This window comes from Miniopterus schreibersii (genome assembly GCF_964146895.1).
Source record: "Miniopterus schreibersii genome assembly, chromosome: 14".
Classification (NCBI taxonomy): Eukaryota; Metazoa; Chordata; class Mammalia; order Chiroptera; family Miniopteridae; genus Miniopterus; species Miniopterus schreibersii.
This window is the reverse complement of record NC_138114.1, coordinates 53,782,540-53,810,076: the sequence shown is the minus strand read 5'-3', so window position 1 is coordinate 53,810,076 and position 27,537 is coordinate 53,782,540. Positions and strand designations below refer to the sequence as shown.

Sequence of the window (27,537 nt, the reverse complement as noted above, 5' to 3'; positions counted from 1 at the left end):
CGGCTTTAAGGTGGTGGCACCCCCCACCCACCCCCCACCCATCACCCACCATCCACCCACAACCCACCCATCACCCACCATCCACCCATCACCCATCACCCATCATCCACCCATCACCCACCCATCATCCATCACCCACCATCCACCCATCACCCACCCATCACCCATCATCCATCATCCACCCATCACCCACCCATCATCCATCATCCATCATCCACCCATCACCCACCCATCACCCATCATCCATCATCCACCCATCACCCACCCATCACCCATCATCCACCCACCCCCCTCCCATCACCCACCATCCACCCATCACCCACCCATCACCCATCATCCATCCATCACCCATCATCCATCCACCACCCATCCATCCATCGGACACAGACACCCTGAGCCACAACGCCATGTTGGCCCAGGGTGGGAATGTCTCAGAGGCAGGAGGCCCTGGGAAAGGCCCCACCCACAGACCATGATGGCGAGGCCCCTGGTCTCCTGTCCTTTACCAGCAGGGGGACTGGGCCGCAGGTCGCACCTCTGGCTTGGCTTTGTCCTCACGGAGGCGATGCTCTGAGCTTGCACGGGGCCTGCAGAGAACAGGACCCCTCCACCTGCTCCCCGCTCTGCTCTTCTGTCTCCGGTACAACCTACCTCCGGCCCTGCCACTGCCTCCCCGGAGACGCTCTCTTTCAAGCCTCTCCTCAAACTGCCTGACCACTGAAAACGTCCGGCAGCTTCCCACCCCTTCAGTGGGGAATTCTGACCATTTAGTGTGGCATTCGAGGCCCTGCTCAATCGGAAACCTGCTCAGCCCAGGCCCCGATCCTGATGGCATCTCATCTGTGATGGGTGCCTGGGAGTCATCTGTGAAGATGGAAAGAGAAAAGCCCGGCTCCTGGTTTTCTGCGCTCAGGGCACTGGCAATGCCCAGCACGGCCCCGAGCCTCACCTGGGACCCTCTTACGGAAGGAGGCGGGGGGAGGGGTTCAACAGGCCGCCTCAGTTTGTGTAGACACTGGGACTTGTCGCTTAACGTTTCTTTCCATGGGATCCAGAAATATAAGCAGGGAGATCCTAAGGCTCGCCGCTGCAAATAAACCAGTCCAGTGCCTCCGCTGTCGTGGCCGGAGGGATTCCTTGAAAGGAGCTGCCTCGAGGTGGAGTCCAACAGGCCGGCGCTGCGTGGGCGGCAATCCTTGGAATCCGAAAAGGTGGGCAGCCGCGGCTGGTGAGGCTTCGGGGAGAAATGTCCATGTTTTGTCTTTGAGGGTATTTACTTAACTAAAGACGTCCATTTCCATGGCTTCTGGACATTTATTTTACAGGAAAAGACCTTTAAAGCTTCTCCAGCTCATTTCCTCACCTGCCAACGCGGCCGGCCAGCTCCTCCGCGTCATGCCTGCCGGAGCCAGAACGCCCCCGTGTTCCCGTCCCTCGTAACCGCACAAACGCGCTCAGCGTGTGGGGCTGGGCTTGAGGATACTGCTCTGTGCTTGGACTGAGGGCTCCTCCGAAACCTGCCCGGGCGACCGAAGGATGTGGTCTGAACAGCAGGCTCTTAGCTTTTGTTCTCGGCGCTCGGGCCGCCCCGGCCGCTTGCGCTGTGCCCCTTCCAGGCGTGTCCCGTGGCAGCCGCGTTCCCAGAATGGCTTCGAGGCTGAACCAGACGCGCCTCGATACCTGCCAATGAGCCAGCAGGCCGGCTGGAAAAAGCCAGCTCTGGGGCTCCACCAAGGCCGGCTGCAGATGAACCTTAACAAGCTCCCTGCTCCCCTGACTCGTGCCAGGAGGCGAGGGGTCTGCAGGACGGGGGTTCTCCACTCCTCCCAAGCAGCCCGGACATGAAACCTGCAAGACAGCCAGCGCCCCAGATGGGCAACGACACATCGCTGCCTGCGGAGGGCGACCGGCGGCTCCTGGGGATCGGATCCCTTCCCACGTATCCCGCTTAAGACACTAAAACTAGCAATAAGCGTTGGCAACGCAGACGCATTCCTATTAGCTGAACAGGCACGACCAGGAATTATATGCCCCAGTGGTCTTGTTTTGAACTATAAAAGAAGGGTCTAGATTTCAAAGGAGCTGCGATAGAATCCTCTGCCCCTGGTGGGCTCTTAACTCTTCCCGATGTTTGTGCTGCAGGAGGAGCTGACATTTCCTGGAGTTCTGTTTGAGCAAACTTCAAAGCAGGCCCGAAAGAAAGTGGCCAGTTCTTAGGCATTTTTTAAAAGGGCAAAATCTCTCTAGCACCTAGCACGGGGCCTGGGACATAATGGGTTTTCAATAACCGTTTGTTGATTAAACGAATCTACAGAAAGAACTCAATAGGGAAGCAGGATCCCTTGGTAAGTTCTATAAATGTCGAGCCCCTAGGCTGTACACCTGAAATAAATATAATGTTGTATGTCAACTGTAACTGAAAAAAATTTAAAAATAAATTAAAAAAAAACCACAAAGGAAAACAGGATAATCTTTCATCAGTAAATTTTTTCTCTCTGAATTCCATTGAATGGTGCCTTGTTCCCAGGCAGGGCCACGTCCCCCACCCCCAGGTTCTGAACTGCCCAGATCTAGGGACTGAATGGACCCCACACTCCCCAATTTGTGCAGGGCTGTCTGCTGGCTGAACATGGCACCCTGATGAGATCCTCAGTAAGTTCTCCTGGATGAAAAAACTGACACATTGTTGAAGGTCTAAAACATTGTTTTCCAACAGTATAGTGTGTTTCCCCAGGCAGATGCACTTAAAGAGGCACATAGCACACTTCATTTAAACAGTTTGTATCCTTTTATGTGTTTGGAAAAAAAAAAAATCAATAAGTACATCAAGCTTGCCAAACTATGTAGTGTGGCTGCTTCTATAATTAGGGTAACACACTGCATACGGGTCATGGGTGACCAAAATTGGGAAACATGGAAAATATGTCACCTAGATACACAAATATAGCCCTGAGGATCCCTCAGTGGTGGGGAATCGTGTGCGTGAAATGGTTCTGAATTTGGGCTGATCCCTACACATGACTTCAGAGGTGTCCCTCGTCAGATGCCTGCTGGGGTCAGATGTGCTATTTAAGACCAAGACACCGAGCCCAGCTAATGGCTCCCGTGGGAATGGGGAATCTTAACAGAGACACAATCCGTAACCCTGGTCTCATTAGTCTCACCAACTCTGTTTGGGTTTACGACCATGTCTTTAAATTATATGCTTGAAAATTAGAAGGTTGTAGCAAAAAGAAGACCCTTCGTACCTTCGCTGAGTAAACTGCAGATGAAAATGGTTGTGTCAGCAGCCTCAAATCTTTGTGGGCCACTTTCAGAAAAAGGTCGGATTAATTTTACCCAATTAGCAGAAAGGCGGCCTGGAGGCACGGGTCAACTTAAGGGAAATGAAAAGCCAGAGTTAGGTCAAATGCTGAAGAGTTGGGAATTAATTTTTTAAAATAACATTTTAGGAAAGAGGTCATAATGATTGGGTTTGATTTCAAGCACTGATTTAGTTTACTGAAAATAGCCATTCTTGTTTTTTTGACCTATATAGGTCTAGCCATAAAAAGCCAATTCCTGCTAACTTTTCTCCAATGCAATGTTTAGAATTAAATATATTGTGTACAAAGGCATGGTGTGCCTCAGTTACGACCCAGCATTTAAGATTCGAGGTTGAGGGGTGGGGGTGTTGTCGAAACTGTAGGGAGGCCTGACTCAGTAAACCTCTTTCTTTTTAATGATACGGGTGTGTTGCTAAGAGGTCACAAGAAATAGATGAGTTAGTGGTAAGCGCTGTGGAAAGATGGTCCCAGTGCCTTCCCTGACTGAGTGGTCTGCTCCCAAGGGGGGAACACAGTGGAACCGAGCACAGTTCCTTGGCTTGCTTTTCCCTTGGCGCGCTGGCCAAAAAGAAAGAGTGAGCAGGAAAGGCCCTGGCAGGGAGCTGGCTGGAGAACTCACATCTTCTGAAGAAAGCCTGAGCTCCCTCGGAGGGTCGGCCAGCAGGGGGGTGCGGCGGGGACCACTCCCCCACCCGCCCTCGGAGCCCTGCGAGCCTCTGCAGCGCAGACTTACAGACCAGTCCTGGTACGATGCATGAAGGGAAAAGCTGGAGGTTTTCCCAGGGGCGCAGTGCTGGGGAGAGAACACTGGCCTGGATCTGAGGGACCTGGGCTTTTGTGCGAGTTCGACACGGCCACCTCTTCCCCCCAGGACACTGCTTCTTGGGTTGGGCATGGCTGAGTTGGCTTCTTGGGGGGCCCTGGTATATAACAATATCCAAAAAGAGCTAGAATCGCAATCAGGGACTAAGACAGCAGGTTCATCTCTCCCCGCACGCCCACCCTGGCCACATGCTCCCTGGGGTCATCAGAGGATAGATGCACGACCCTAGTTGTGTGTCCACAGCATCTGCTTCTGCCATGTCCCAGGCTCATTTTTTGTGAGTTAGGTGTGTGCTCTGTGACTGCACGTCACAGAGATGCACGTGGCTTCCGGGGAAGGGCCGGCGTGGCTGGGAGGTCAGAGGGGCCTCGCAGGAGAAGGGGCTTCAGGAGAGAGCAGGACTCAGGCCCCCGCCATGCCGAGCACGGGGTGGGTGAAGCACTCGGCCCCGTAGGCGGCAGGCTGCCCGTGGCGAGGGGGCGGCTGAGCCAGAGCAGGGCCTCCGGCCGCAGTCAGGGCGCCCGGCCTGCAGAGCGCCTCGGGCACCATGCTGAGGGACCAGCTTTGACGTCGAGAAGCTTCTGCGGGGTGAGAGGTCGCCCACCTCTGACTCCAGGGGACACGGGAGATGAAAGTCTCATCTTCGAGGGGCCATTACATAGAGAACACAGGTGGGGGCTGGGTCCACTTTGGGTCTCCGTGCATTTAGGGGAACTGGGGACTTCCAGCCGGCAGTGCCTGAAATCCACCGGAGGTCAAGGACCAACGTCAGGGGTCAGGGCGAGTGAGTGATGGGCTAAGTCGGCGTCGGTGGAAGACACGTGGGGAGCTTCGCATGTGAAAGTGCCTGACACAGGCCTGCACACAGGGCAGGGGCCCAAGGGTGCCGGCTGCTGTTTGCTGTTCCTAATGTGAGCCCCGTCCCCTTCCGGCTACGAGCGGACAGCGAGGCCACAGGGTGAGTGACGGGGCCAGCGGGAGCCCTCGGTCAGAAGTGGGTCCAGGAGGAAGCTCAGGGGAAACCAACAGCTAAAGGTCAGGGCCAAAGTGAGAACCGAAAACAAGAATTAAAAACACATGAGGAGAATCGTGAGGGAGCAGGGTCCCGGGAGCCAAGGGAATCGAGAATTTCAAAGGAGAGTCAGCGTCAAGATCAGTAAGATAAAGAGAGAAAGGCTCAGGGCTCGGGGAGGCCACCGCCTGTGACCTGGGCAGGGCAGCCGTGACTGGGGGTGGGAGCTGCTGCCCGGGGTGGGGGGGGGTGTGGGGGGGATGTGCCCCCCCCTCCGAGGGGTGAGTGCGGCTGAGGGGGGGTGGTTGGGGGAGGCAGGGATCCTGTCCTCAGCTGTGACACCGGCAGATGGAAGCGAAGGCGCGGGATCCACCGATTTCATTAGCAGCTGTTTGACATTTGATATTCGGGACCCGCCCCGGTCTGAGGGAGCTTTGGTTTCATGTCCTAATCCGCCCGCCTTTTTCTTTCCATCTCCTGTCCCGTTTCCCTGAGCTCACTCTCGCAGGACAGCTGGGGGGATCTCCGGAGCGCCCAGGTGGGCTCACCCGGTCGCCTCGGGACCGTCCGGCCTCCGCAGTCTTCCTGGGTCCGGGGTTGACTTGTCTCAAGACCTGAAACCGCGGGGTGGTCCCTCAAGACGCTTTCAACTTTGAAGATCGCCTTCCACGTACCTGGTAGTCTCTTGTTTCCTACATCGTTTGACAGCCATTGTTTCATCTCATTCTCACAATGACCCCGCGACGGGGGGGGAGGCGGACAAGCTACCCTCCCGGGAGAGGCGCGAATGAACCAAGCGAACCAGGCGCGCAGGTCCCGTCCTTCCCCGTTCCCGACTCGGTCGGCTCAGTTACCTGCCTGTCGATGGCTTAATTCATCGTTTGTAAAGGTCACATATTTCAATCACGGGGGGCGGGGGGAAGATGCTCACTCTCAGCTGAGAGCCCCCCTGAAAAATTCAAGCGGTGGTGTAAACCGTGTCATTGCTACTGGCATAAAGGTGGCCCCCGGCAGCCCTTCCAGACAGGATTTTCACAATTGCAACGACTCGTTTAAAAAAACACACACCTGTTTTCTATTATGAAAAATAATCTAAAAATAGTTCCACATGACACAAGGACAAAACCATCTGCATGATCTCTCCAAAGAGCTCATATTTCTATGGATTTTATCGCTTTCCAACTGTGCCAACAAGTCCTGAAATTTTAGAAAGTCATGTCGATTTGGCAGATAAAATGCATCGAAATATTTAATATTTCACTGAATCATTAATACTGCAATTATATTACCCGTTCACATCGCAGGAGACACACATCAAGCACGTCCGAGGAAACAAAGTGCGGGAATGCACTGAAACTCATTACCAGATTTTCTTAAAAATTGCATTAAAATGTTTCTAGCAATAAGTGATCGATAAAACCAAAATGCTTATGATCTAGACACGACTATGGAAAAATACCCAGCTCTCAAGAAAGGAAAACACAGAAAGTGTGTGTCTGTCAGCGGACTGCCCGGGGTGTGTTTGCAAAACAACTTTCAACAGATGCCAATAATGCCGCTCGTCGAAACCGACACAAAATGGGTTTGCGTTTCCTCTTCATGAGACTGAAGCTTTCGCTTTATGTGGATAAAGTCAGCGTTACCATAAAGACAAACCTTGATCGAAAGAACAGGAACGCAGTGCGTGTGACCTGACAGCCTCCGCCGTTGGAAAGTCGAGAGACAGGCCAAACCGACACCAACCTTTCCGCGGGCGCTCCGCGCCGGGTCCCAGGTGTCTCCGTTCAAAAGCGAGGCACTGACGACTTCATAGGCTCCTCCCTCATCCCTCATCCGGGCCTGTGGCGTGGCAGGTGCTGAGGTGCTCCCCAAGGTCACCCCTGCATGAAAAAGAAAACAGCCGGGTCTTCATCCTGGTCAGGAGGAGTTGGCGTCAGGAGCTCACGACATACATGAGTCAGAGAAACTGTCGGGAAGTTAAGGCCAGGGAAACACCACGATCGAGTAATTCATAGTAAGTGTTAAAACTGACGAAGTCTTGCCCAGCTGGTGTGGCTCAGTGGCTGAGCATCGACCTAGGATCCAGGCGATCGGGGTTCGATTCCCGGTCGGGGCCCATGCCCAGGTTGCGGGCTCAATCCCCAGTGGGGGGCGTGCAGGAGGCAGCCGGTCAGCGACTCTCATCATGGATGTTTCTCTCTCCCTCTCCCTCCCTCTCTCAACTGAAATCAATAAAAACATATTAAAAGACAAAACTGATGAACTCTCTGTCAATCGAACCACAAAACATTAAAACGAAAGCTCTAACTTTTCCTTCAGGACCCGTGGCATGTGGAGGGAGATTGTCACAGTCAAGGCGTATAATTCCGCCCTTCAAGGAGCAAAAACTATGCACACACGGTGACTCTCAAAACGATGGATGAATCTCTGCTGGCGACCAGCCCTCTGTTAGGAGTCTCCAGGCTCAGCAGCATCAGGACTTAAGTCCATTTCCTTAAGCCCCAGGGAATCAGCTCAGCACAATGCCCGTCCGCGCGCAGGCCTCGCGGAGGCTGATTTATATGCTTCGGGGAACCATCTATAGACAAAATTAATTTGCCAGCTCCGACCGACTAGACTGGCTTATGAAAAAAAAATTAAGTCATTCAATAAGCGGTTATATGATCTTGTTTCTTGGGGTCCTGCCTGTCCAACCAGCTAACACACCGACAGGCTGGGCACAGCCCAGCTCCCACGAACACTCCTCATGGGAAGTGTAGCCGTTTTCTCTTCGCGAGAACGCGACCCTTTCTCAACAAGCCCGGCGATGCCTCGGGCCTGCCCTCCCGTGAGGTCGCGCTCCTGCCGTCTGGTGCGACCCCAGGACGCCCTTCGAGGCAGAGGATGGGAGCAGGGTCCCCGCACGGCATGCCCGTTTCCTCCAGCGGGGCGCAGGCTTTTCAGACCTGAGTCATCACTGCGCAGTTTTAAGTTACTAAGGAGTTCACGTTTATTGGGCACAAATGGTACTGAAATTTTAATCCTAGACATTTTACGGTCCCCCGAATACTTTTAAATCCACACCATTTTATCTTTCTCAATGTGGAAGTCTGCGGTTACATTTAGGCTACGCGAGGACCGCTCCTCGGGCATTAACCGTCTGACGCAGCCTTTCCGGGAAATTCTCGGGCTGGTCACAAAGCGTTTGAAAGTCCAGGTGTTGAGAACCAAGGGCTGGGGATGAGCCCAAAGCTGGGACTACGGCCAGCGGGAGAGGGGTGAGCGGGGCCCCTCGGCCACGTGGGGAGGCGGGGAGCGAGGGGAGGGGACGGGGGGGCTCGGGCCGGGTGAGCCGGGTCTCCGGGGCTGACCCCGCATCCGCCCAGACGCTGAGGCTCCAGGTGGAGGCACCTGAGGACACTGTGGAGGGCGGGCTTGAGAAAGGGCCGCCTGCGTGGAGGACACACAGTCCTCCTGGCCGCAGCGGGCAGCTCCGCAGGGCGGGCATCTTGACAAAGGAGCCCCGCCCAGTGGCCTGACTCTGTTCCCCTCTGCGCCCCGGGTAGTGCAGCGTCGCTGCAAGCAGGGCCTGTGAAGGAAGGCACCCCCGGCGTCAGCACCAGCTCCACCACGTGTCCCTGTCCGCCGTGCGCCCTTGGTCCCGTAGGTCGCCTGCTTGCTGGCTCATCCGTTTTCTCACCCAATCGCTCCACAGCTGCTGATGAACTGCGGCCTTGGGGGGGGGCGGGCTCTAGACCCGGCCCTCCCATTCAGAAAGCCCACTCCGTCTTCTCCAGGCCAGGGCCCCCGCGTGTCACCTGGAGCCAGTCCCCTCTGCCACACGGCCGGGACCCAGCTCCCTCCGTCCCGCGCTGCCTGGGGGGCCTCGGGGCCTCGGGGCCTGCCCGCCCGCCCACACTGTCCCTGTGGCTCTCCTGTAAATGGAAAACGCGTCAGAACAAAAAGTCACCAAAACGAGGCAGAGGGCGGGGAAGCCGCCTGGGTGGATGGGCCGGGGAAGGCCTTTGTGTCCTCGGGATGGGAACACACAGGCGACGACGGGAACAGAACCGCCCGGCCCCACGCAGAGGGAGACTGTCAGCGGGCGACAGCCGGGCCTGCCCGTTGTCCTGAGTGAGGCGGAGCTGGCCGAGGCCGAGGCGGATCCCACGCTGAGGCCTGGAGGACGCCCGACGGGGCCTCGATCGGCTTCGTCCCCTAAGCTCTGCCGGGCTCGGCCTCCTGCTCGGGACCCTCGGCGGGAGTCCGTGGTGGCTGTGCGGAGACGGGCTCTGATCCTCACGGGCCCCGCGGAGCCGGCCACAGGGCAATCAAGCAAGGGCGTCAGGAGAGAGCGGCTGTTCATCGGAACCGGGTTAAGAGGCTTTGATTTGCCAGCAGTTAGGGAGTAAAACCCGACGTCATCTGAACCTTCCCCTCCATCAATGAAAACCGCGCCACAGCCCAGCCAGTGTGGCTCAGCGGTTGAGCGGCGACCTAGGATCCAGGCGATCGGGGCTCGATTCCCGGTCAGGGCACATGCCCGGGCTGCGGGCTCGATCCCCAGTGGGGGGCGTGCAGGAGGCAGCCGATCAATGACTCTCTCATCATTGATGTTTCTCTCTCTCTCTCCCTCTCCCTTCCTCTCTCTGAAATCAATAAAGACACATTTCAAAAAAAGAAAACTGAGCCACATGCCAGGAGCTATCATGGCCGTTATTTTAATCTGTTGAAAAGTCAGGTAAAACTGTTAAACTGATCACAAGTGTTTTAAAATTTCCTCTAAGTAAACAAACCGATGTGACTATAAGCTCCTCCCAGCAGTTGTAACACGAGCGAATAGTTAAATCGACTTGTTAATCACAAATCCAATCGTCCGAGGGCCGGTTAAATCACGTCGAGGACGACTTCTCAGGCGGGACTCCTCCATCGCCCCCTCCCCACCACAGGGGGGTCGGGGCGGTTTCTGTGGGAATTCAGCCACGTTGCGCAAAGGTGAGATTCTCACCCGGGGTCAGATATTTGGAGCAAAAGTCTGTGCACTTCATAGACCCTGTTGAGATGCTGTGTGTCTTAGAGGGAAGGAGTTGGTGCCAAGAACTCCAGGGCTCCCGGTGAAGCCTTGGAGATGCCTCTGCCGGGGGGGAGCCTGGGAGGCAGCACCTCGGCGCCTTGACTGCATGGGAGCTGGGAGGCCGTCGGGGGGCCTCCCCTTAGATCACTAGGCTGACGCTCCACAGACCGACATAAACCGCATGCTCAGCCAGTCCTCTGGCCCCCTCTCCTCCAGTTCTTTGCTGTCACGAAGGCAAAATGTTCCAGCCCTTTCCACCTACATATTCCAGCATTTTAATCCAAAATGAGTCCTCTTGGGGCTGGAGCTTTTTCTTCTGAGAGGCCTTATTTCCAAATATCCCAAGGAGAAGAGACCGTGCCAGAGATTGTGCAACTTGGTAAGAAACCGAGGACCTGTGCTATTTGCTGAGTGTGGAGTTTATCATCTACGCACACAGGCAACGAAGCTGTCTCTCAGCTTCGTAACTGGCTGCGCAAAACCCCCCCAGCGACATCCGCAGTCAGAGGCCGCCTCTTATGAGCTGTTCTTATGTATTTATACCGTGGCATTTCTTTTAGATGGTGCAAATAAAACTTTTATTGGTGCTGCCTGGGTAGACGGGTGACTTATACCCAGCTGTGGGACGTCAGAAGGTATTTATGGAGTGGTCTTGTTGACAAACCGTAAAAGCGAGCCTTGAGTGATGTGAACGTTCAAGCCGTAGAAACGCAGGGGGGAAAAGACGACCTTATAAAACAGACCGTTTGCATACGTTTTTGTTTCTCACAATATCTGGACATTGACAAAACTCAGTTGCCTAAACAAAACATGTAAATAGCTGATATGGGGAGAGGTTCTGGGCTTTCTTTCCCCTTGCTGTTGGGCAACCTGACGCATTGCTTTATGTTTTGCTAAAATGGCCAGTCGGCTTCAGTCTCCTAGTGGAAAGAAGCGTGTTAGATGCTTTGGTTTCTAATGGTTCTCTGGTCTCGCAGTCGGCCCAGCTTCCTCAGGATGTGGCGCCCACTGCCCTGGTCTCCTCAGCTGAGCTTGCTGTCTCTGGACCTGGTTACAGCTGGTCGAGCGGGAGGTTACAGACCCGGGTCCTCGGGCAGGAATCTTTGCAGCGATGACTTTTAAGGTCTTGAAAAAGCCAGCAACGAAGACACTGCCCTGAAGTGGCTCCAGATCCCCTCCTCGGTGAGTCACCCAGAGCCTGGCTGCCACCCGAGTCCTGCCCGGTCCCTGCCTGGCCAAGCCCCTGTGCCCATCTCACTGTGCCCGGGGAGGCCCAGACCACCCCGATGCCCACCCGCTCCGCCCAGCTGTTTGCACGAGGAGACCCTTCTCCCTACCTTTCGAGGGCCGCCCAGTTTCACTGTGCACGCCTCAGCTCAAACGTCAGCACCTCGGAGAGGCCGCCCGAGCTCAGCACCCTTCCCCTCCCACCCCAGGTTCCTCTCCGGCCCGCCCCCTTATTTTGCTCCTTCCATAGCCGGTTTCGGGATCTGAACGTGTTTTATGTACTTTGCCCGTCTCCACCGCCCGCCCCCGCTCTACGGGGCATCGTCTGTCACACTCGCCGCTGTCACGTGTCCTCATGTGCACGTGAGTATTTACTGAATTATTACCAAACAAGTGAAAAGTTTCCACAGCCCTGTGATCACGGTGACGGGGAGGCGGCCGGGGGTGGTCCCGTCTCGGAGGCTCTGACAGGGTTTGATTTCTAGCTCACCCGGCAATGGATGGTCCCCCGCGGGTCACGCCGCACAGAACCAAACCCACTGGGTCTTATTTACAAGCCAGAATCCCAGTTTGCTTATTTTTAATGAGAAAGAACTGGCGAGTCAACCAGGATCCTCATCAGGGTTATCTCCCCAGCAGGAAATCTTTTGTGAAAAGCCAAATCAAGATCAGAACAGCGAACTGAGCAGCGCTGATTGGAACTGTCGTCCTGGCTCCTGATAGTTCCTTCTCCGCTCACGAGCGCGTACCTGCCACGCCGGCCCAGGGAGGGAAACCTCAGCGAGGGCCCCCGCACCCGGAGCGCCACGGTGGGCAGGCTGGGGACCTGGACTCGAGTGCACGCTCTCTAGGCTGGGGACTCTCCCGAGCTGGCTCTCAAATGCTGGTGAACTCGCCACGGCCTCGGCTCTCCTGCCAGCACTTCCAAGGAAAATGCATTCTGGCTTTTAGGTCAGGTAGGAGTCTGCAGACCTGGAACTCCAGGTGTCCGGGTGTTGAGAAGTGTCCAGAATTTCACCACACACACCAGGGGCCAGGGCCGTGCCTCCTGCCCCCTCGGCAGGGACACCCTTCCCCCTCCTCCCCCCCCCGGGCGTCCACTGTGGGAGCCTTTGGCTTGGGCAGGATGGGGGTGAAAACGGGGCAGGACTGGGGGCCCTGGCTTCAAGGTGGGACCTGAGCTGACGTGAGCGTGGGGCAGTTAGTGAGGAAACGCCTACCTGCGTCCCAGTGGCCAAGGTAAAGTGGGCTCTCTGGAGGGAGGTGCTGACGTGATTTTTACAACTTTCAATTTTCTACTTGTTGACTTTGCTCACTGCGTTTGGAAGACCCAAGTGGGAAACCGAATTTCAATTCTCAACTAGGACAGCAAAATTATTATAACACAGAATCAGAGTCCCGAGGTCTGCGAAGTTTTAGGCCTTTGGGATCCTGGGCCTACAGAACCACCTAGGAGCAGTTTTAATAATTTCACTTAGAAATACTTTCGTTCTTAGTTTTTGGAACTGAACAGTGTGCTTCACTTTAAACAGTTTCCTCAATGCCCAGCTTGATCCTGATCGATTCTCGCACACAACCCCGTACTGGCCAAAGGGTGTCTCGTGGGAGCCCCGCCGCTGTGGACTGAGTGCCGTGGCCCTGGTTTAAAATTCACTCTAGTGATGCCTAACTGTCCTAAACAGACGTTCGATTCTCTGTGAAATCAGCACGGGTATGTCATCTAAGTGCCACCCTCGTGAGCCGGCGCCTGGTCACACACAGTGGAACTGAACCCCCCGGGGCGGTGCGATTCTGAGAGGGAGGGAGGAGACAGGTTCTTAGACCACGACGGCCTGCGAGACATGGACACAAACAGAAAAGGGGGGGAAAGTGAGGAAACGGGCGCGTATGAGCAGAAAAAATGTATTAGTCCAATCAGGAGTGCAACAGACGTGAGCTAGTGGTTGACTTTTAAAAAAATTTTTATTTATTTTATTTTATATTTTTTTACTTTTGTGTATTTATAATAAATTGAAAACTGAGTGCAATAATATTCTTTTTCATTCTTGTTAGAAACACTGAAAATGTTCGTGACAAGGACACTTTACATCATTTTAAGCATCTTTCAGCTTTTAGTTAACGTATAGCGCCATCCGTGTATTTAACTTTTAATTGAACCTTTTTACTGTTTACATAGACTTTGTTCTAATAGAACATTCGTTTTATTCCACGGGAGGGCTGGAACTGGCATTTCCTCTATTTCTATCCCACACGGACTTTCAAAATCACAAACCTTCATCACCGAGGAATTTTCTTGGACAATTACTGTTTCTGAGAGCAAATAATAAACTGGGATCCATGTAGAGTTGCCAGATTGAGCAAACAAAAATATGACTCCCAGATCAATCTGAATTACAGATGAAAAAGAAATGATTTTTTTTTTTTTTTTTAGTATAAGTATGCCCCATGCAATATTGGGGACATGCTAAAAAAGTATCCGATGTTAATCTGAAATCCAGAGCGCAGTAGGAGTCCTCTGTTTTCTCTGGCAGCCCCTGGTCCAGGCTTCCTTGAATATTTCGCTGGTTGACAAAGCCAAAAAATTCCAATCAATGCGCAGGAACATGTTCCAGTCTCAGAATTCGAAGTTAACATGAGAATTCCTGAAATGTAATTATTCTCCATCAATTCAGAGTGTACGGCAATATTTTCTATGGCACAGAATTTGAGACCGAATCACCCAGTGACATATTTTGAGGGGAAAAAACGAGACTTTAAGCTCACTTGTGAAGACACCTCTTAAGTAACCGGATCCTCTTAATGTCCCAGCTCGTCTAACCCGACGGCTGGGAGACAAATTCCCGGCGCAGGAAAGAGCTGTATTCGGGGTCCACTTGGCTCCACCCGCCACGGAAGCACATGTCTGGCACGGACTGCAAGCCAAAAGCAGTCTAGCAGATATTTCGAAACAGAATTTATATCTTTCTAACACATGGTTTATATGCGGATGTGATACCTCGGGAGCTCTGCACTTCTCAGATAATAACCCGGCGAAAATGCAAACGATGACTGCAGCAGACCACAGCACCGAAACCCTCTGCTTTTTCATGTTAAAGAAAGCTTTAAAAAACAGAGACGTCTGCTTTCGCGTGCAACTGTTACGAGGGACACGAATCCAGATACATGCACGCTAAGCTCAATATTTGCATAAATTCTGACACAGAGAGGAAGCTCCCCTCGAAAGCCCCAACTTCGGAATAAAATCATCAAGGATGGTAACTCGGACTTGGGTAAACTTTGGAATTTCTGAATCTCTCTCCTACCCAGAAAGACCACGTGAAGGGCAAATCCATCAAGGCTCCTACGAATACGCTCACGTGTGCTGCGGGAACGTAGAAAAGGCGATATAAGGACCTGACGTGCGCGAGAGCTCGGGTGCGTGGCCGGCTCTGCCGAAGGGTTGCCCTTAAGCCAAACTCCTAGATGAAAACTGAAAATTGCTGAAAGGGAAATATTTTGTTTCCCGTGTCAAAAAGCCGCGTTTGTAGATTTCCTTTCTTCCATCTTTCCCATTTTTCCTCCAGCCGTCCGCTCGCACGCAGACACGCTCTGTCAGCGAGCAGGTGGCACGTGCCTCGCGGTGGCCAGGGGGCCCCTGGAAACAGCTGGGTGCCCGCCCGCTCCCGGGGGGAAAGGGAGATATGGACCCGCTGCGAGACAGGGCGTCCAGCCGGGCGCCTCCCACTCACTCCCCGTGGGCCCGGAAGATGGCTTCCCGTGGGCAGGGCCGGGTGGGAGCAAGGAAACTGTCACAGCCACTTTCTGTGAAGTCCTGCAGTTTGTGTTTTCTAACTTAACAGTATCAGCATAAATTAGAGCCATATGCAGAGAAACTCCTCCTGAGTGCACACACACGTGCACGCACACACACACGCACGCACATACACGTGCACGCACACACACGCGCGCACAGCGCACGCACACACGTGCACGCACACACACGTGCATACACGTGCACACACACGTGCACACACACTCTCTCACATACACGCACACACACGTGCACATACACACACGCGCACACACACGTGCACGCACACACATGTGCACACACACTCTCACATACACGCACACGGAGAGGAGCGCAGGCCCCCGACTGAGTGGCAGCCGCCTGTGCTGCTCTCACACCTGCGCCCCCTGCGCCCCCTGGTTACCAGCATCTTAGGGAGCTCCTGGCCCGGCGTCTGGCTGGGCCTTTTCCTGGAGGGCCGTGTGGGGACCTGTGTGCGTGTGTGTGCAGGTGACAGTCCTGTACCCCACGTCTCCTGTCCTCAGGCACGCCACGGGTTACAGAGCGCCTTCCGCATGTCCCCTCAGCCAACTCCGAACACCGCAGTAGGTCGTGGGCACCCCACTCTGCCGAGGGGCGGGGGCGGGGTGGGGGAGCGAGCCTCGGGGAAGCCAAAGGCCCTCCCAGAGCTCACAACCCTAGCAGTGGGCCTTCACCTGGCAGGGCCACCGTGGCCCAGGCCAGTCCCCACACCCTTTCCCCTTCCCTGGCCATGCTCTCCAGCTCACGCTGGCCTCCCGTCTGTCTGGGACCCCCACCCCACCTCCCCACCTCCTCTCTGTGGTTTATCCAAACCAGTGGCTTAAGTCAGGTGGAGCTGGGCTTAAGACAGGCAAAGACACAGTTTTTGAGAGATTGGGCTTTGGCGAGAGGCACCCTGAGGCCCCAGTCCCACCATCTCAGCACAAACACGGCGCCAGGAAGCCAGCTTCAGGCTTCCTGCAGCCCTCTGGGCCTCATCAGCTGTGGCCTGGCTGCGCCCAGCTCTGCCCTCTGCTGGCCCCACCCGAATCAAGGGGGTCCCCAGTTGTCCTACCCGAGGCTCAGGTGGCTTCAGTGTCACCTACGCACCCTCTGCCCCTGATTCCAGCATCTAGACTCATGGGGCCTTTGGACTCATCCCCGGGGGGTGGACTCACAGGTCACTGGAGGCCTCTGCGCCCTCCCTCTGTCACCGTGACTTGGCCCCTCCCCTGACTTCAGGGGGAAGGTCACTGAGTCGGTCCAGGGTCTTCTCGGAAGGAACCAGCCCTCCAGTCCCCCAGGACGCAGCACCATCAGCGCCCTCCCAGGCTCGGACCCCCCAGCCGGCTGGACTGGAGACGCTCTCAGGCGCAACATTAGGTCAAGGGGGAAACAAGTTATTCCTTCTTAGTTCCCTAACGAGCCCCTAATGAGGACAAAAGCTGTTTGGTGTGACATGCTACAGCCTCCCCAGCCGCTGGCTGACCGCCGTCCTTCACAAGGGCCCAGGCCGTTGGAGCGGGGGCGTCCCCAGGGTCCCCGGCGTGGCTGGACGCCCACGACACGCCCTGGTTCCCGCCCTTCTCTCCTCACACTGCTCGCGACGGACGAGGGGTAGTGGCTTCCCGGTCAGCATGAAAGTGCGGTTCCCTCTTTCAAAAAGCGCGTCGTTGATTTAAGGGCATTTTTAATTTTTAAAGAATTTAAGAAAAAGTGCTATTTAAGGAAATAATATCTCAGGTGATGCGATCAAGGTAGCCTCTCAAATCAGTGGAAATGAAATAGAAAGTAGTGCTCACAACTGCGGAACCACCTGGAAAGGAGGCGGGTTCCCGTTCTCACTCTAGATCAAAAGAAATGCTAGATGGGTGCATGATTTCAGTGTGAGGAAAATAAAACCATGAAACTACCGGACAGAACGCGACACCAGCCTCTCGGAGCCCGTCTGGGCCGCACGGCGGGGCCACGCCCCTCCTCTGACTCCTGAGAACCCAGAGAAGTTACAGACACGCGGTCCCGTCCCTGCGGCAGCCACTGAAAAGGGCGTCGTCCAATCGAGAAACAGCTTTAAAAATGGAATCCCGCCCCAAAAACAAAAAAACAAAACGAAACGCCGTTGGGCAAATAGAAAGGAAAGAGCGAGGTAATGAACTTAGCTCCCCAGCGAATAATTAGATTACACGAAACTGGGTTACTCGTCGGGTTTGAAGGCGGAGGCCCTGGGAAGGGATTGAAATGCAAGGTCAGCTAGTTGCTGTTCACAGGAAATGCACTTTAAGCATCAATACATGGACAGGTGGAAAGTAAAACTAATAATAATAGTGGGGAAAGCTGCTCTGTGCACACCTAGTCCTACACGAAGCATAGAAAGCGGGTGGCCACACCAACACCAGTCAAAGCAGACGTAACGGAAAGGGCTCCTACCTGAGGGAAAGGGCATTTTATAGTGATAAAGGCTGAACATACAATCCTGGATGCGTATACGCCTAACAAGAGTTTCAGAATCCATGAAGAAAACAGAGAAATAAAAAGAGAAACATACGTGGGCAACACTAGTTAAAGGTTATATACTACTTTTTCAAAAAATATGTTTTTTATTGATTTTAGAGAGAGGGCAGGACAGGGAGAGGGAGAGGGAAACATCAAAGTGAGAGAGTCATCGATCGGCTGCCTCCTGCACGCCCCCTGCTGGGCATCGAGCCCGCAACCCGGGCATGTGCCCTGACGGGGAATCGAACCCGCGACCTCTTGATGCCTGGATTGGCTCAACCACTGAGCCACAGCGGCCAGACAAAGGTTATATACGACTTCTGTAGAAATTCACAGGAAAGGTAAACGAAGCGTCGGAAGTCTAGGGAAGCTCTGGTCGCACCATCCACCAGCTCTGCCGCTGGCGGAGCGGAGCCCCAGCTGACAGCCGCGGGAGGCGCGTTCCTTTCAGCGGCTCACTCGGCCGCCGACAGAGCCGGTCAGCCGGGGTACCAGGCCCGTCTCAACAGTTTTCTCAGTAAATACTGCAAATGTATTTTCTCTTCCTCAAGATTTTCTTACAGCTGTTTTCTCTAGCGGGCACTGTAAGAACCCAGTATAAAATACATATAACACACAAAATGTGTTTTCATCGGCCATCTATGTTATTAAGGCTTCCGGTCAACAGTAAGCTATATTAGTAGTTACATTTGGGGGGAGGCAAAGTTATAAGCAGATTTTTGAGTGTGTGCAGGGAGTGGGTGGGGTCAGCACCCCTAACCCCAAGTTGTCCAGCTGTGTACAGGCAGGGAGAGAATGAATGGCCTGCTGATCTGTGGGCCTGACTGGTTCATATCCCAGGGTCCTACCTGATTAGGCCGCCCAGTTCCTATTCATATTAACACCCTTCGGCAACACTCAGTTTCACTCTTCCTCGGATAACCTACTTCCAAATGTGACCTGGGCTTAGTCTTCATGCTCTTTCTACAAAGGATCGACAGTAAACCGCCGACGGAGAAACATACGACAGCGATAAATAGGGCACCGCCTTAAGAAACGGGCTTTTTAACTAAGTGTGAGCTTATCAACTATACACTTTGATGTTTGCAAATTTCTGTATATAAAAATGTTTTTCTCCAAACCACTGAAAGCCTCCAACGTGGGTGGAAATAAAGGCCGATGTAAGGAAACGATACGGGACAAAGCAAGACGCGTGACTTGTAGATGGGCCTGCCGGGAGGTTTTGGGTTTCGTTTCTCGTGGCTTCGTGGCTGCTGGAGTTGCGTTCTGTTTTAGGAAGACTCATCGTAGCCCCCAATTGAATTTTGATGCATTTGGGTTAAAATCACTTCAAAAGTTTGATGTGGGAAGGGGGGGAATGAAAAGAAAAACAGCGAATCTGCGGTTAAATTCGTCTCCACTAGGTGACTACGCACCAGCTACAGAGACCCAAACCCAGGCCTGCAGAGTCGTTCGCAGGCGCCCTCCCCCCGTTCGCTTCCCAGGGCGGCGCGGGAGCGAGCTGCGACGGTTTTTATTAAATGATAGCCTCCCGCTTCCTACCCACAATAAAAATAACATTCAACTAATCCCAAGTATTCCTTAGAGATGCTTCTTTGGGATCCCTCATAGACACTCTCTACCTGTTTTGCACCAAATATTAGGACACGTGGTCTTTTTAAAAAAGATTTTCCAAATGCGAGAGAGCGAAGGTGGACACGCAGTCTTAAGGGTGAACAGAGACGAGAAACGAGAAGAGCCGACGTGCGTGACCGAGAGGAAGTTCGGGACAATCGCTTACTGCAGACGGACGAATGACGCCTAAAGGGACAGGTCTTCCCGGCTAAGGAACTGGAAGTAAAACGCAGCAAAGCGCGTCGAGTCCAAATTTTAGTGACAAATCGGACACCTGACCTTTCTAGACAAACCAGTGGGGACATCAGTCTGTACGGGACGCGCTGCTCATGGTTTACATGTTCACACGGACGTGGGACGCGCGTTTCAGTCGCCAGCTCGCCCCGGACGCCTCGCCCCGGACACCTCGCCCTCTGCTAGGACTCTGACGGAGGGACATTCAGAACACGCTCCCGGAAGGGTCCGTGGCTGGGGTTCTGCTGGCACCTCCGCTGGCAGGGGAGTGGCTCCTGGGAGGGCTTGTGGCCCTGTCCCCAGCTGTCCTCATTCTGCCTCAGCCAGACGGGGTCGGGAACAGCTGACGCTTCACCCCCAAAGCTCAGCTCGGCCTCACCGGCAGCACCTCGCCCGGCAGCTGCCGAGGCAAAGCCGCACACGCCGGCAGGAAGGCAGCTGACCCGCTCTTGTGACGGGGTTTTGGGAGCTGGGAATCAAGGGCCCAGGTGGATTCTACTCCATTTCTGTACGTCTCCAGGGTCCAATCCCTCCACATGCCGGGGGCAAGGGCCTGGGTCTGTTTTCAGGCTCCCGAGAGGACTAGCAAATGACCCAGGATTGAAAAAAACCAAAAACAAAAAAGCAAAACCAGGCTCTCGGATGACACTCAAATTGCTGTGACCATCGACCTCATGAGAAATGTATTCCCTCCTGACTTTAAATGACAAATAGAGCAAAGCACAAAACAAAGGCTCTTCTGGTCCAGCTGTGGGCGGAGCTGCGGCGCCCCGCGGGGGAGACGGGCAGGCGCGCCCGCGGTTCTGCAGCGGACACCTGGCCGGCCCTGCCCGGGAGGCGAAGCTTCCAGAAGCAGGCGCGCAGACAGAAGGCCCAGAGTTACCCCTTGAGGCTGGCCCCTGGTTTAAGCAGCGGCCTATAAGCAGGGCTCCTACCACGGCCTTGGAATGACATAAAGGCTTAGCGGGTAAAGACGGGCCTCGCGATGCTGAATCATTCAGCTCCGCGTCCCGCGTGTCGGGGAGGCTTGTACACTGCGCAGGAAATAAAGCGCCAGGGGGCGAATGGAACGGCGGCCTGTGGGTGTCCCGTGCGTACATTTCAACTGGCACATAAAGCTGATTTGAGCTGCTCACCCATTCAGTTTAAGACCAAACTCAATTACAATCTCGCTGCTATAGGCATTGCAATGACTCCAAAGACGGAGCGCATGGATCGATCCCGGCTGGGTTAAGGCCTGGTCTCTGCCACTGCACAGCCTAGGGATGGCCCTGCACCCGCCACTTCACAGGTAATCAGCGCCTGAAGCCCTGGTCGCCTCCTCCGTGGGGGGAGGGCAATGGCAGGCCCGACTGAAAGGTTGTCCGCGAGGACTGCAGGACACAGTGTGTGCAAAGATCACAGCCCTGGCACCAAAGCTCTCAGTGAATGCTTGTTTCGGTAACTCTGAGCTGGTGTAAAAACTTTACGTGTAGCCGGCCTGCGAGGCTCAGTGGTTGAGCATCAAGCTATGATCCAGGGATGGCGGCTGGATTCGGGGTCGGGGCACAGGCCCGGGTTTCGAGCTTGATCCCTAGCAGGGGGCGTGCAAGAGGCAGCCAGTCAGTGACTCTGATCATTGATGTTTTTTTTCCTCTCTCTCTCCATCTCCCTTCCCCTCTCCGAAATCAATAACGACATCATCATAATACATAAATAAAAACTTTAGGTTTAATGAAATACTGTAACAACACCCATAAAGAAACAGCTACTAAAAATGCACAGAAACGATTTCCTTATTTACACGTTCTGCCCAGATTATATCAACTTCACCGTCTCCAGCCCGGGGAGCTGACGATGAAAGGACCGTGCGGTCTACAGAGCGGTTTCACTCGGCTCCCGCGGGCGCACAGCCACGGGGCCGCGGGTGGCCACTGGCACAGAGGCAGCTTCTGAAAATGTTTCTCACACCTGTCTCTGCACGTGACAGATGCTGCGGGGCAGGTCAGCTCAAGGAGGCCTCGGGAACGGACTCCGCTACAGAAACAAAACGTCCCCTGCGACGGCAAGGAGTTAATCACCGCGTCGCGGGCACCGGGGGGAATGCGCCTCCTTCTCCGACGAGGCAGCGACATCTCTAAAGAAAGCTTTACAGCTCCCACAGCTGCCGCATCTATCTAATTAGCTGTACGATGACTTTGAGTATTTACGGATCTTTAAAAGAAAGTTTCAAAACATTTAAAAATGGATGTAATTTTTGTTTCCACGAGGAAGGAATGAAAGGAGCCAAATGACAAGAGAGGGAAAGAAAACATGTCTCTGTGCGGAGCGTGGGGCTGAGGCATGACTGACTTCCAGGTGCCCGCGGCAGACTCGCAGGTGCTGGTAATAATGAATAATTATTGATAATTAATAATAGTAATGATACAAAACGAAGCACTGGCGAGAAGACGGCAGGTAAGAGGAAGCAGCCACGCTTCGGGAGATGGAGGGGAGATGAGCGGTTACCTACTGAGAGGAGAGAGACCTGGAGCCCCGCTACCTGGAGGGGAGGGAGGCCGCCAAGGTGAGAGGGCCGGGCAGGGCCGGGAAAGGCTGGGGGGGAGGCACTGGGCGCGCCGACGGCCAGTGCAGCTGGGCTGAGAGACCGTCCAGGAGAAGCTAGAGCCCTAGGATCCTCGCGAAGCCAGCACAGCGAGGCGGCTGCCCTTCCGTCCCCCGCAGGGTAGGAGATGGGCTTTCTGGAGACACCGAGGCAGACAAGTTCCGTACTCAAGGCCCCAGGCAGAGCTGACAGTGAGAGAGGCAGTCGTCTGAGGCCACACTGAAAACAAAAGAATTTAATAAAAAATTAAATAAAAAATGCAGAGCGCACGTAAGCGTGAGACATCGGTGCTGACCCTGCTCCCGTGCTCCGCTCCCAGACCCTGGGGCCGGCCTCAGTGTCCTCCATGGGAGGCTGCAGGGCTCTTCTCTGGGGAAACTGACCAGCCTGAGAAAAGCGACAGAGGCGGTGATGCCCAGGGGGCCCCACAACACACACGGTGTGTGCTTAGGAAGAACACAGAGCTTTCAACCGGCCTCTCTGTGTCTCATGATTAAATATAAACAGAGCGCCAAGATTTAGACACCTGAAGAAAGTCAGAGACTATCAGAGATGGGGGTGGGGAAATCACAGAGCTAACGTGAGGATGGACTGAGCAAAAAAGCGCTTAAAAATAAAAATACACTCAAGAGTTCATAGAAATCTTGCATTCATCATTTAAAAATGAACAGAACACTAAAAAAAAAAAAAAAAAAAAGGAACATTCATAGAACAAGAAACCCCCTTTGGAAATTGAATATCTGGTAGCAGAAATAAATAACTTGAACAGCAGGGCTGGAAAATGAAATTAAACTCTCCCAGAGAGTAGAAAAAAAAATACAAAGAGATGGAAAATCGGGAAGAAAATTAGAGGATGTTTTTAGAAGGTGGGGACATCCAGCTTATAGCAGTTTCAGTAGAAGCAGGATAAAAACACTATGGATGAAATCATTGGAGGAATGACACCATAGTAATAAGCATAGTAGGACTTTGCAGCATGAACTTTCAAATGGAAAGAGCTTCAGAGCTCCCAGCACCATGCCTCACAAGAACGTAGCTGAAGCACTTCATTAGGAAATGGAAAAAGACTGGGCTGAAAAGAGATAAAAGTTTTCAGGAAGTTAAGAGGCTACATTTAAAGGGCTGACAGAGGGCCATCAGGGTCTCAGGCCGCACAGGGCGTAGAGGCGATGAAGCGCTGTCTCATAAAATATTGAGGAAATATGACTTCGCCTTGGAATTTTATACCTAAGCCAACTAGCAATCAAGGGTAAAATATATACACGTTTGTGTCTAGGCTCACGGTCTAACCTTCTTTCCTCCTCACAGGACTCGGTTTTGTTTGCAACAGCTAAAAATATTCAATTTTCTATCTTCCCATGCAGCTGGCAGTGGTCCTGTGTCACAGTCTGGCTGAGAGAAAAATCTGCTACAGAAGTTCCTAGAAATATTCATGTTTTTCTGATAAGATAGATTTGGCGAGCTCTGCTTTTGCCACTTCTGCCCCGTTGCTTCCTGGAACACAGATACAACGCCAAGAGGTACAGCGGCCATCCTGAGACCAAGAGGCAATAAACATAAAGGCAGAAGTCAACTGGTAAGAATGGTAGATGGAAACAAAAGTAAGAGCTTGGGTCCCTAATAGTATCACTGACCCACTTCACTGCTTTAAAAAACTGCTGTAGTCAGATTTTCTGTTATTTGCAGGTGAAAGAAAGCATTCTAACAAGTTCTCCAAAAAAAAAGTTACCTCCCACACACACTTCTTTGGGAAGTTACCGGAAAAATGTGTTCCACAAAAACAAAGAATAAACTACGAAAGAGAAAGTTTTGGTGGTCATGGGACAGGTGATCCAATACGGAAGGATGCAGGAGGAATTTCCAGCAGCTAGACAACAGCTAGACAGCTTGCCTAAAAAGTACCCAATTTACCTTGGAACAGGCAGATAAAGGGCTCCAGGAGAGATAACACCAAGAAAAAATAAATAAACAATGGACAGACTACCTGGCGTGTGTGATAATGTTGAAAGGAACAGAATAATTCTCCAGAAAGTTTGGGAGTAAAGATTAGTATGTAAGAAACAAAGCAAAACATTTAAAATCCAAGGCAACTATTAACTCTAGGAAAAACAAAAAGCTGCAAGAGGGGTGAAGTGGAATCAAAGAACACCGGGTGGCTTAACCGTGAACAGTATTTACAGTCTTCTTAATGGAAACATCGAATGTTGCTTTTAAAAATGACAGCAATGCTAAACTGGAAGGTTGGAAAGAAGAGAAGTCCGTGTGGCCGGGGCAGGGTGGGCGAGAAGGGAAAGAAAGGAGGTCAGAGGGGAAAACAGAGATTAGGTTCTCCAGAGGCGTGGATTTTCTTTCCTGAGGGCCCTGGAAAGCCACTGGTGAGTTTGAAACAGGAAACCTGCAGGATCCAGCTCATGATTGAAAATGATGACTTTGGCTGTGGTGTTGGAAAGAGTGCACTGTGTGGGGACGGGCAGGAAAGCCAGCAGACCAGTGAGGGGGCTGCCATCCCGGGGACGAGAGGCTTCTGCAGAAGAGATAAAAAGAAGATGGGAATATGTTCTGGAGATCGGTGGCTTATGGAGAGGGAGGGATGACTGAGGGATGACTCTCTAGGTGACCTCATGAGGCATCTGGAGAAGGCAGTTACTAACTTGAAGAAGACGTGACTAATGAGTTGGCCATACTGGGGAAGGAAGGAGTTCAGACGTAGAGGGTCTGGGGTCTAGGGCTCTGGTTGGGTCCCGTTAGGGCTGACATGCCGCTGAAAGGTACCAAGTAGGCAACTGTCCTGGGGCTCAGGGTAACACACAGGGAGACAAACCGCTGGACATGCTCTGCCTTCAAAAAGCAGTAATCCTTCCTTTTCTGTTGCCAACCCAAAGAAACATTTCATTGTCCATTTGGCTTTTTAAACAACCTCAGCGCTATGACTGGGGGCATTGATTGATTAAGACTCGATATTGAGAACCCAGGGTATGAAGAAGCAGCGGATCCTGGGCTGCCCCATGAAACCCATTCAAACTGTTCAGGTCTAACCACCTTCTATTCTGCGTCCTGTCCGTCCTAAGGAAAAGCTCTCCACCAAGGCTGCAGGCACAAAATCCTAAGAGCTCCCCCTCCCTAAAGTATTTCCCCATTATTAGCTTGATTTAATAAACATTTTCCTCTAAATATATATTATATATATATATACACATCCATGCTGGCCGACCTCTGTCTCCCTGTGCAGAGCGCGTTCCGAGTTCAATGCCACCCCGGGGCGCACGCTGGGGTTCTGTTTCAGTTTTTAAAAAGTTCTGTTCTCAGGAAACATTGGAAAGGACCGATTTGTACAAAAGGCTCTCGAGACACTTCCGAGCACTGTCTTGCGCTCAGGGCACCGGGCTCCTCAGCCGGTCGGCAGCCCTGCTGCGCCCTGGCCCCGGCTGCGGGTCTTGCGCGGTCCTGGACTTACATTCCCGAGCTGGTCTTACCGGCTGCGCGGGTTTTAACCCGAGCTGGGGCTCAGCCCCATGGCAGGGGGTGAGGCGGGGCGTGGAGGGCGGCGGGGGCCGTTGCGGAATGAAACGCGCCCTAAAGCGGGAGCGCGTCGCGGCTGCAGGAAGAAGGGGCCGTGGGGGACCCGGGAAGCGCGGAGCGGGGTGCGGGCCGCTCGCCCATCGGCTGGCCGGCAGCGCCCCTAGCGGCGGAGACGCGCGGCGCCGGCTGGGGGAAGCGACCCGATTGTTACAAAGACACCTGCTGGGCGCGGCCTCCGGGCGCACAGGGAGGGGACCCACAGGTGCCCGGCTTCCCTGGGGTACGGCTCGAGGACCCGGGTCTGTCAGGCAGCTCTCCTGTGCACACTTGAACTTCGAAATGAGCTGTGGTTTTGCACAAGGTTGACTTAAGCGATGACTGACGGCCCCCAAAACCGACCAAGCAGCGGGAGGCGGAAAATTCTGCTCAAGTTTGGCCACCACTGACACCTGGGGAGCGACCGGGAGTTAACAAACGAGGGAAAGAAAGCTAAAGAAAACGAGAGTCCTTCCCCCCCGCCCCAGTAGAGACCACTGTGGAACTCAGCAGGACGCCTGCGTGGTTATTGCGCGACCCCCGAGTGTGTCCGTGGGGAGGAGGGGTGGAAAGGGAACCTTGCGGAGGGTCGACCCAGAGCCTGGGGCTGGAGGAAGTGACTAAGGGACAGGGTAAGGTGACCCGATGCGCACCATCCCTGGCGACCTGTGTAACTGTCAAGACAGAGACGCCCTGGCCAATGACATCCGGTTGGGAAGGCTTGGGGGGCGCAGCCCCAAGGCCGCGCCGTCAGGGCTACGTGCTGGCGGCTCGCAACCCCGGCCAAGCGCTCCTCCTCCCCCCGGGAATTGGCACCTGGTGGCGGCGGCGGGTGGCGGAGGGGGGTAGGGGGTGTCCTCTCCGAGCCTAGCCCAGAGCCAGAACCCAGGGGCTCAGCTGACGCGCCCCGGTGCGCGCCTCGGTGAGCAGACCCGCCCACTCGGCGTCCCCCCAGCGCCGCGCGAGGTGCCCGGGGGGCGAGTCCCCAGCCCGCGGACGACCCCAGGCGGCCGGCCGGAGGGGAGAGCTCGGGACCGCAGGGAGCCTCCGGGGCTCCTGGACTTACCGCGGGCGGCGCGGGGCATCAGCAGGGTCCCGGCCAGGGCGAGCAGGAGGGCGCGGGCGGGGGGCGCGGGCGGGGGGCGCGCGGCCATGGTCGCCGGCCTTCGGCACAGCGGCTCCGGGGGCCCCGCGGCGAGCGCGCACCATGCCCCGCGGGCGGCGAGCGGGCCGGGCGGGGAGTCGGCCGCGGGGAGTCGGCTCCGAACCCCTCGCGCAGCGCCCGCGCGCCGGGCTCGTCTAGGCTTTCATTTTTTTGAAAAAGTTTCCCCCGCGTGTGCGCGCGCGCCGCCCGGCCCGAGCCGGCCCTGACCGTTGCCGTACGCGGGCGAGCTGTCCTCGTTGGCCCGGGCCCGGCGCGATCGTGAGGGAGCGGGGGCGAGCCTGTGAAATGGATCCACGGGGCCAACAGTCACCGTCTCATTACCACGGAACAAATTATGGTCTCCCCCGCACCCCGCCCGCCGGCGGCGTCCCGCGGGTCCTAGAGACCGCTCGGGGTCCCGGCCAGGGTCCCGCCCCCAGCCGGCGCGCGCCCCCCTCCCCCCGGGGCGGCTGGGGGCCGGGCGCCTCCCGCGCCGCGCGCCCGGCGGCACAGACGTGGCCCGGAGCGCACACATCCCCGCCCCAGGATGATGTGGCCGCGGGGCTCGGGCGCCCGGCTGCCAGGAGCACACGCGGCTGCACCGTCCAGCTTTTCCAGGCTGAGGCTGGAAACGATGACTCCGCGGCTCGCGCCCGGCTCGCCCAGAACCTGCGGAACGCGG

At 54.6% G+C, this 27,537-nt stretch overlaps 1 protein-coding gene across 5 annotated transcripts in view; it reads right to left on the bottom strand.

Moving 5' to 3' along the window:
* ADAM12 (ADAM metallopeptidase domain 12) overlaps positions 1–27,147 on the bottom strand; it is a 177,612-nt gene extending 150,465 nt beyond the window's left edge. For 4 of the 5 annotated variants that reach the window (XR_014000260.1, XM_081158285.1, XM_081158287.1 and 1 more), the window contains exons 1-2: positions 26,778–27,147; positions 6,905–7,041 (exon numbers count right to left, since the gene is read on the bottom strand). Coding sequence is in view for 3 of the 5 variants with exons in the window: in XM_081158285.1 (XP_081014411.1) it covers positions 6,905–7,041; positions 26,778–26,865 (225 nt within the window). In the remaining 2 variants the exon portion in view is untranslated. Of the gene's footprint in view, positions 1–6,817; positions 6,854–6,904; positions 7,042–26,777 lie in introns of those variants that run through there. The other variant, XM_081158288.1, reaches the window with a different exon arrangement.
* Between the last annotated feature and the right edge of the window lie 390 nt (positions 27,148–27,537).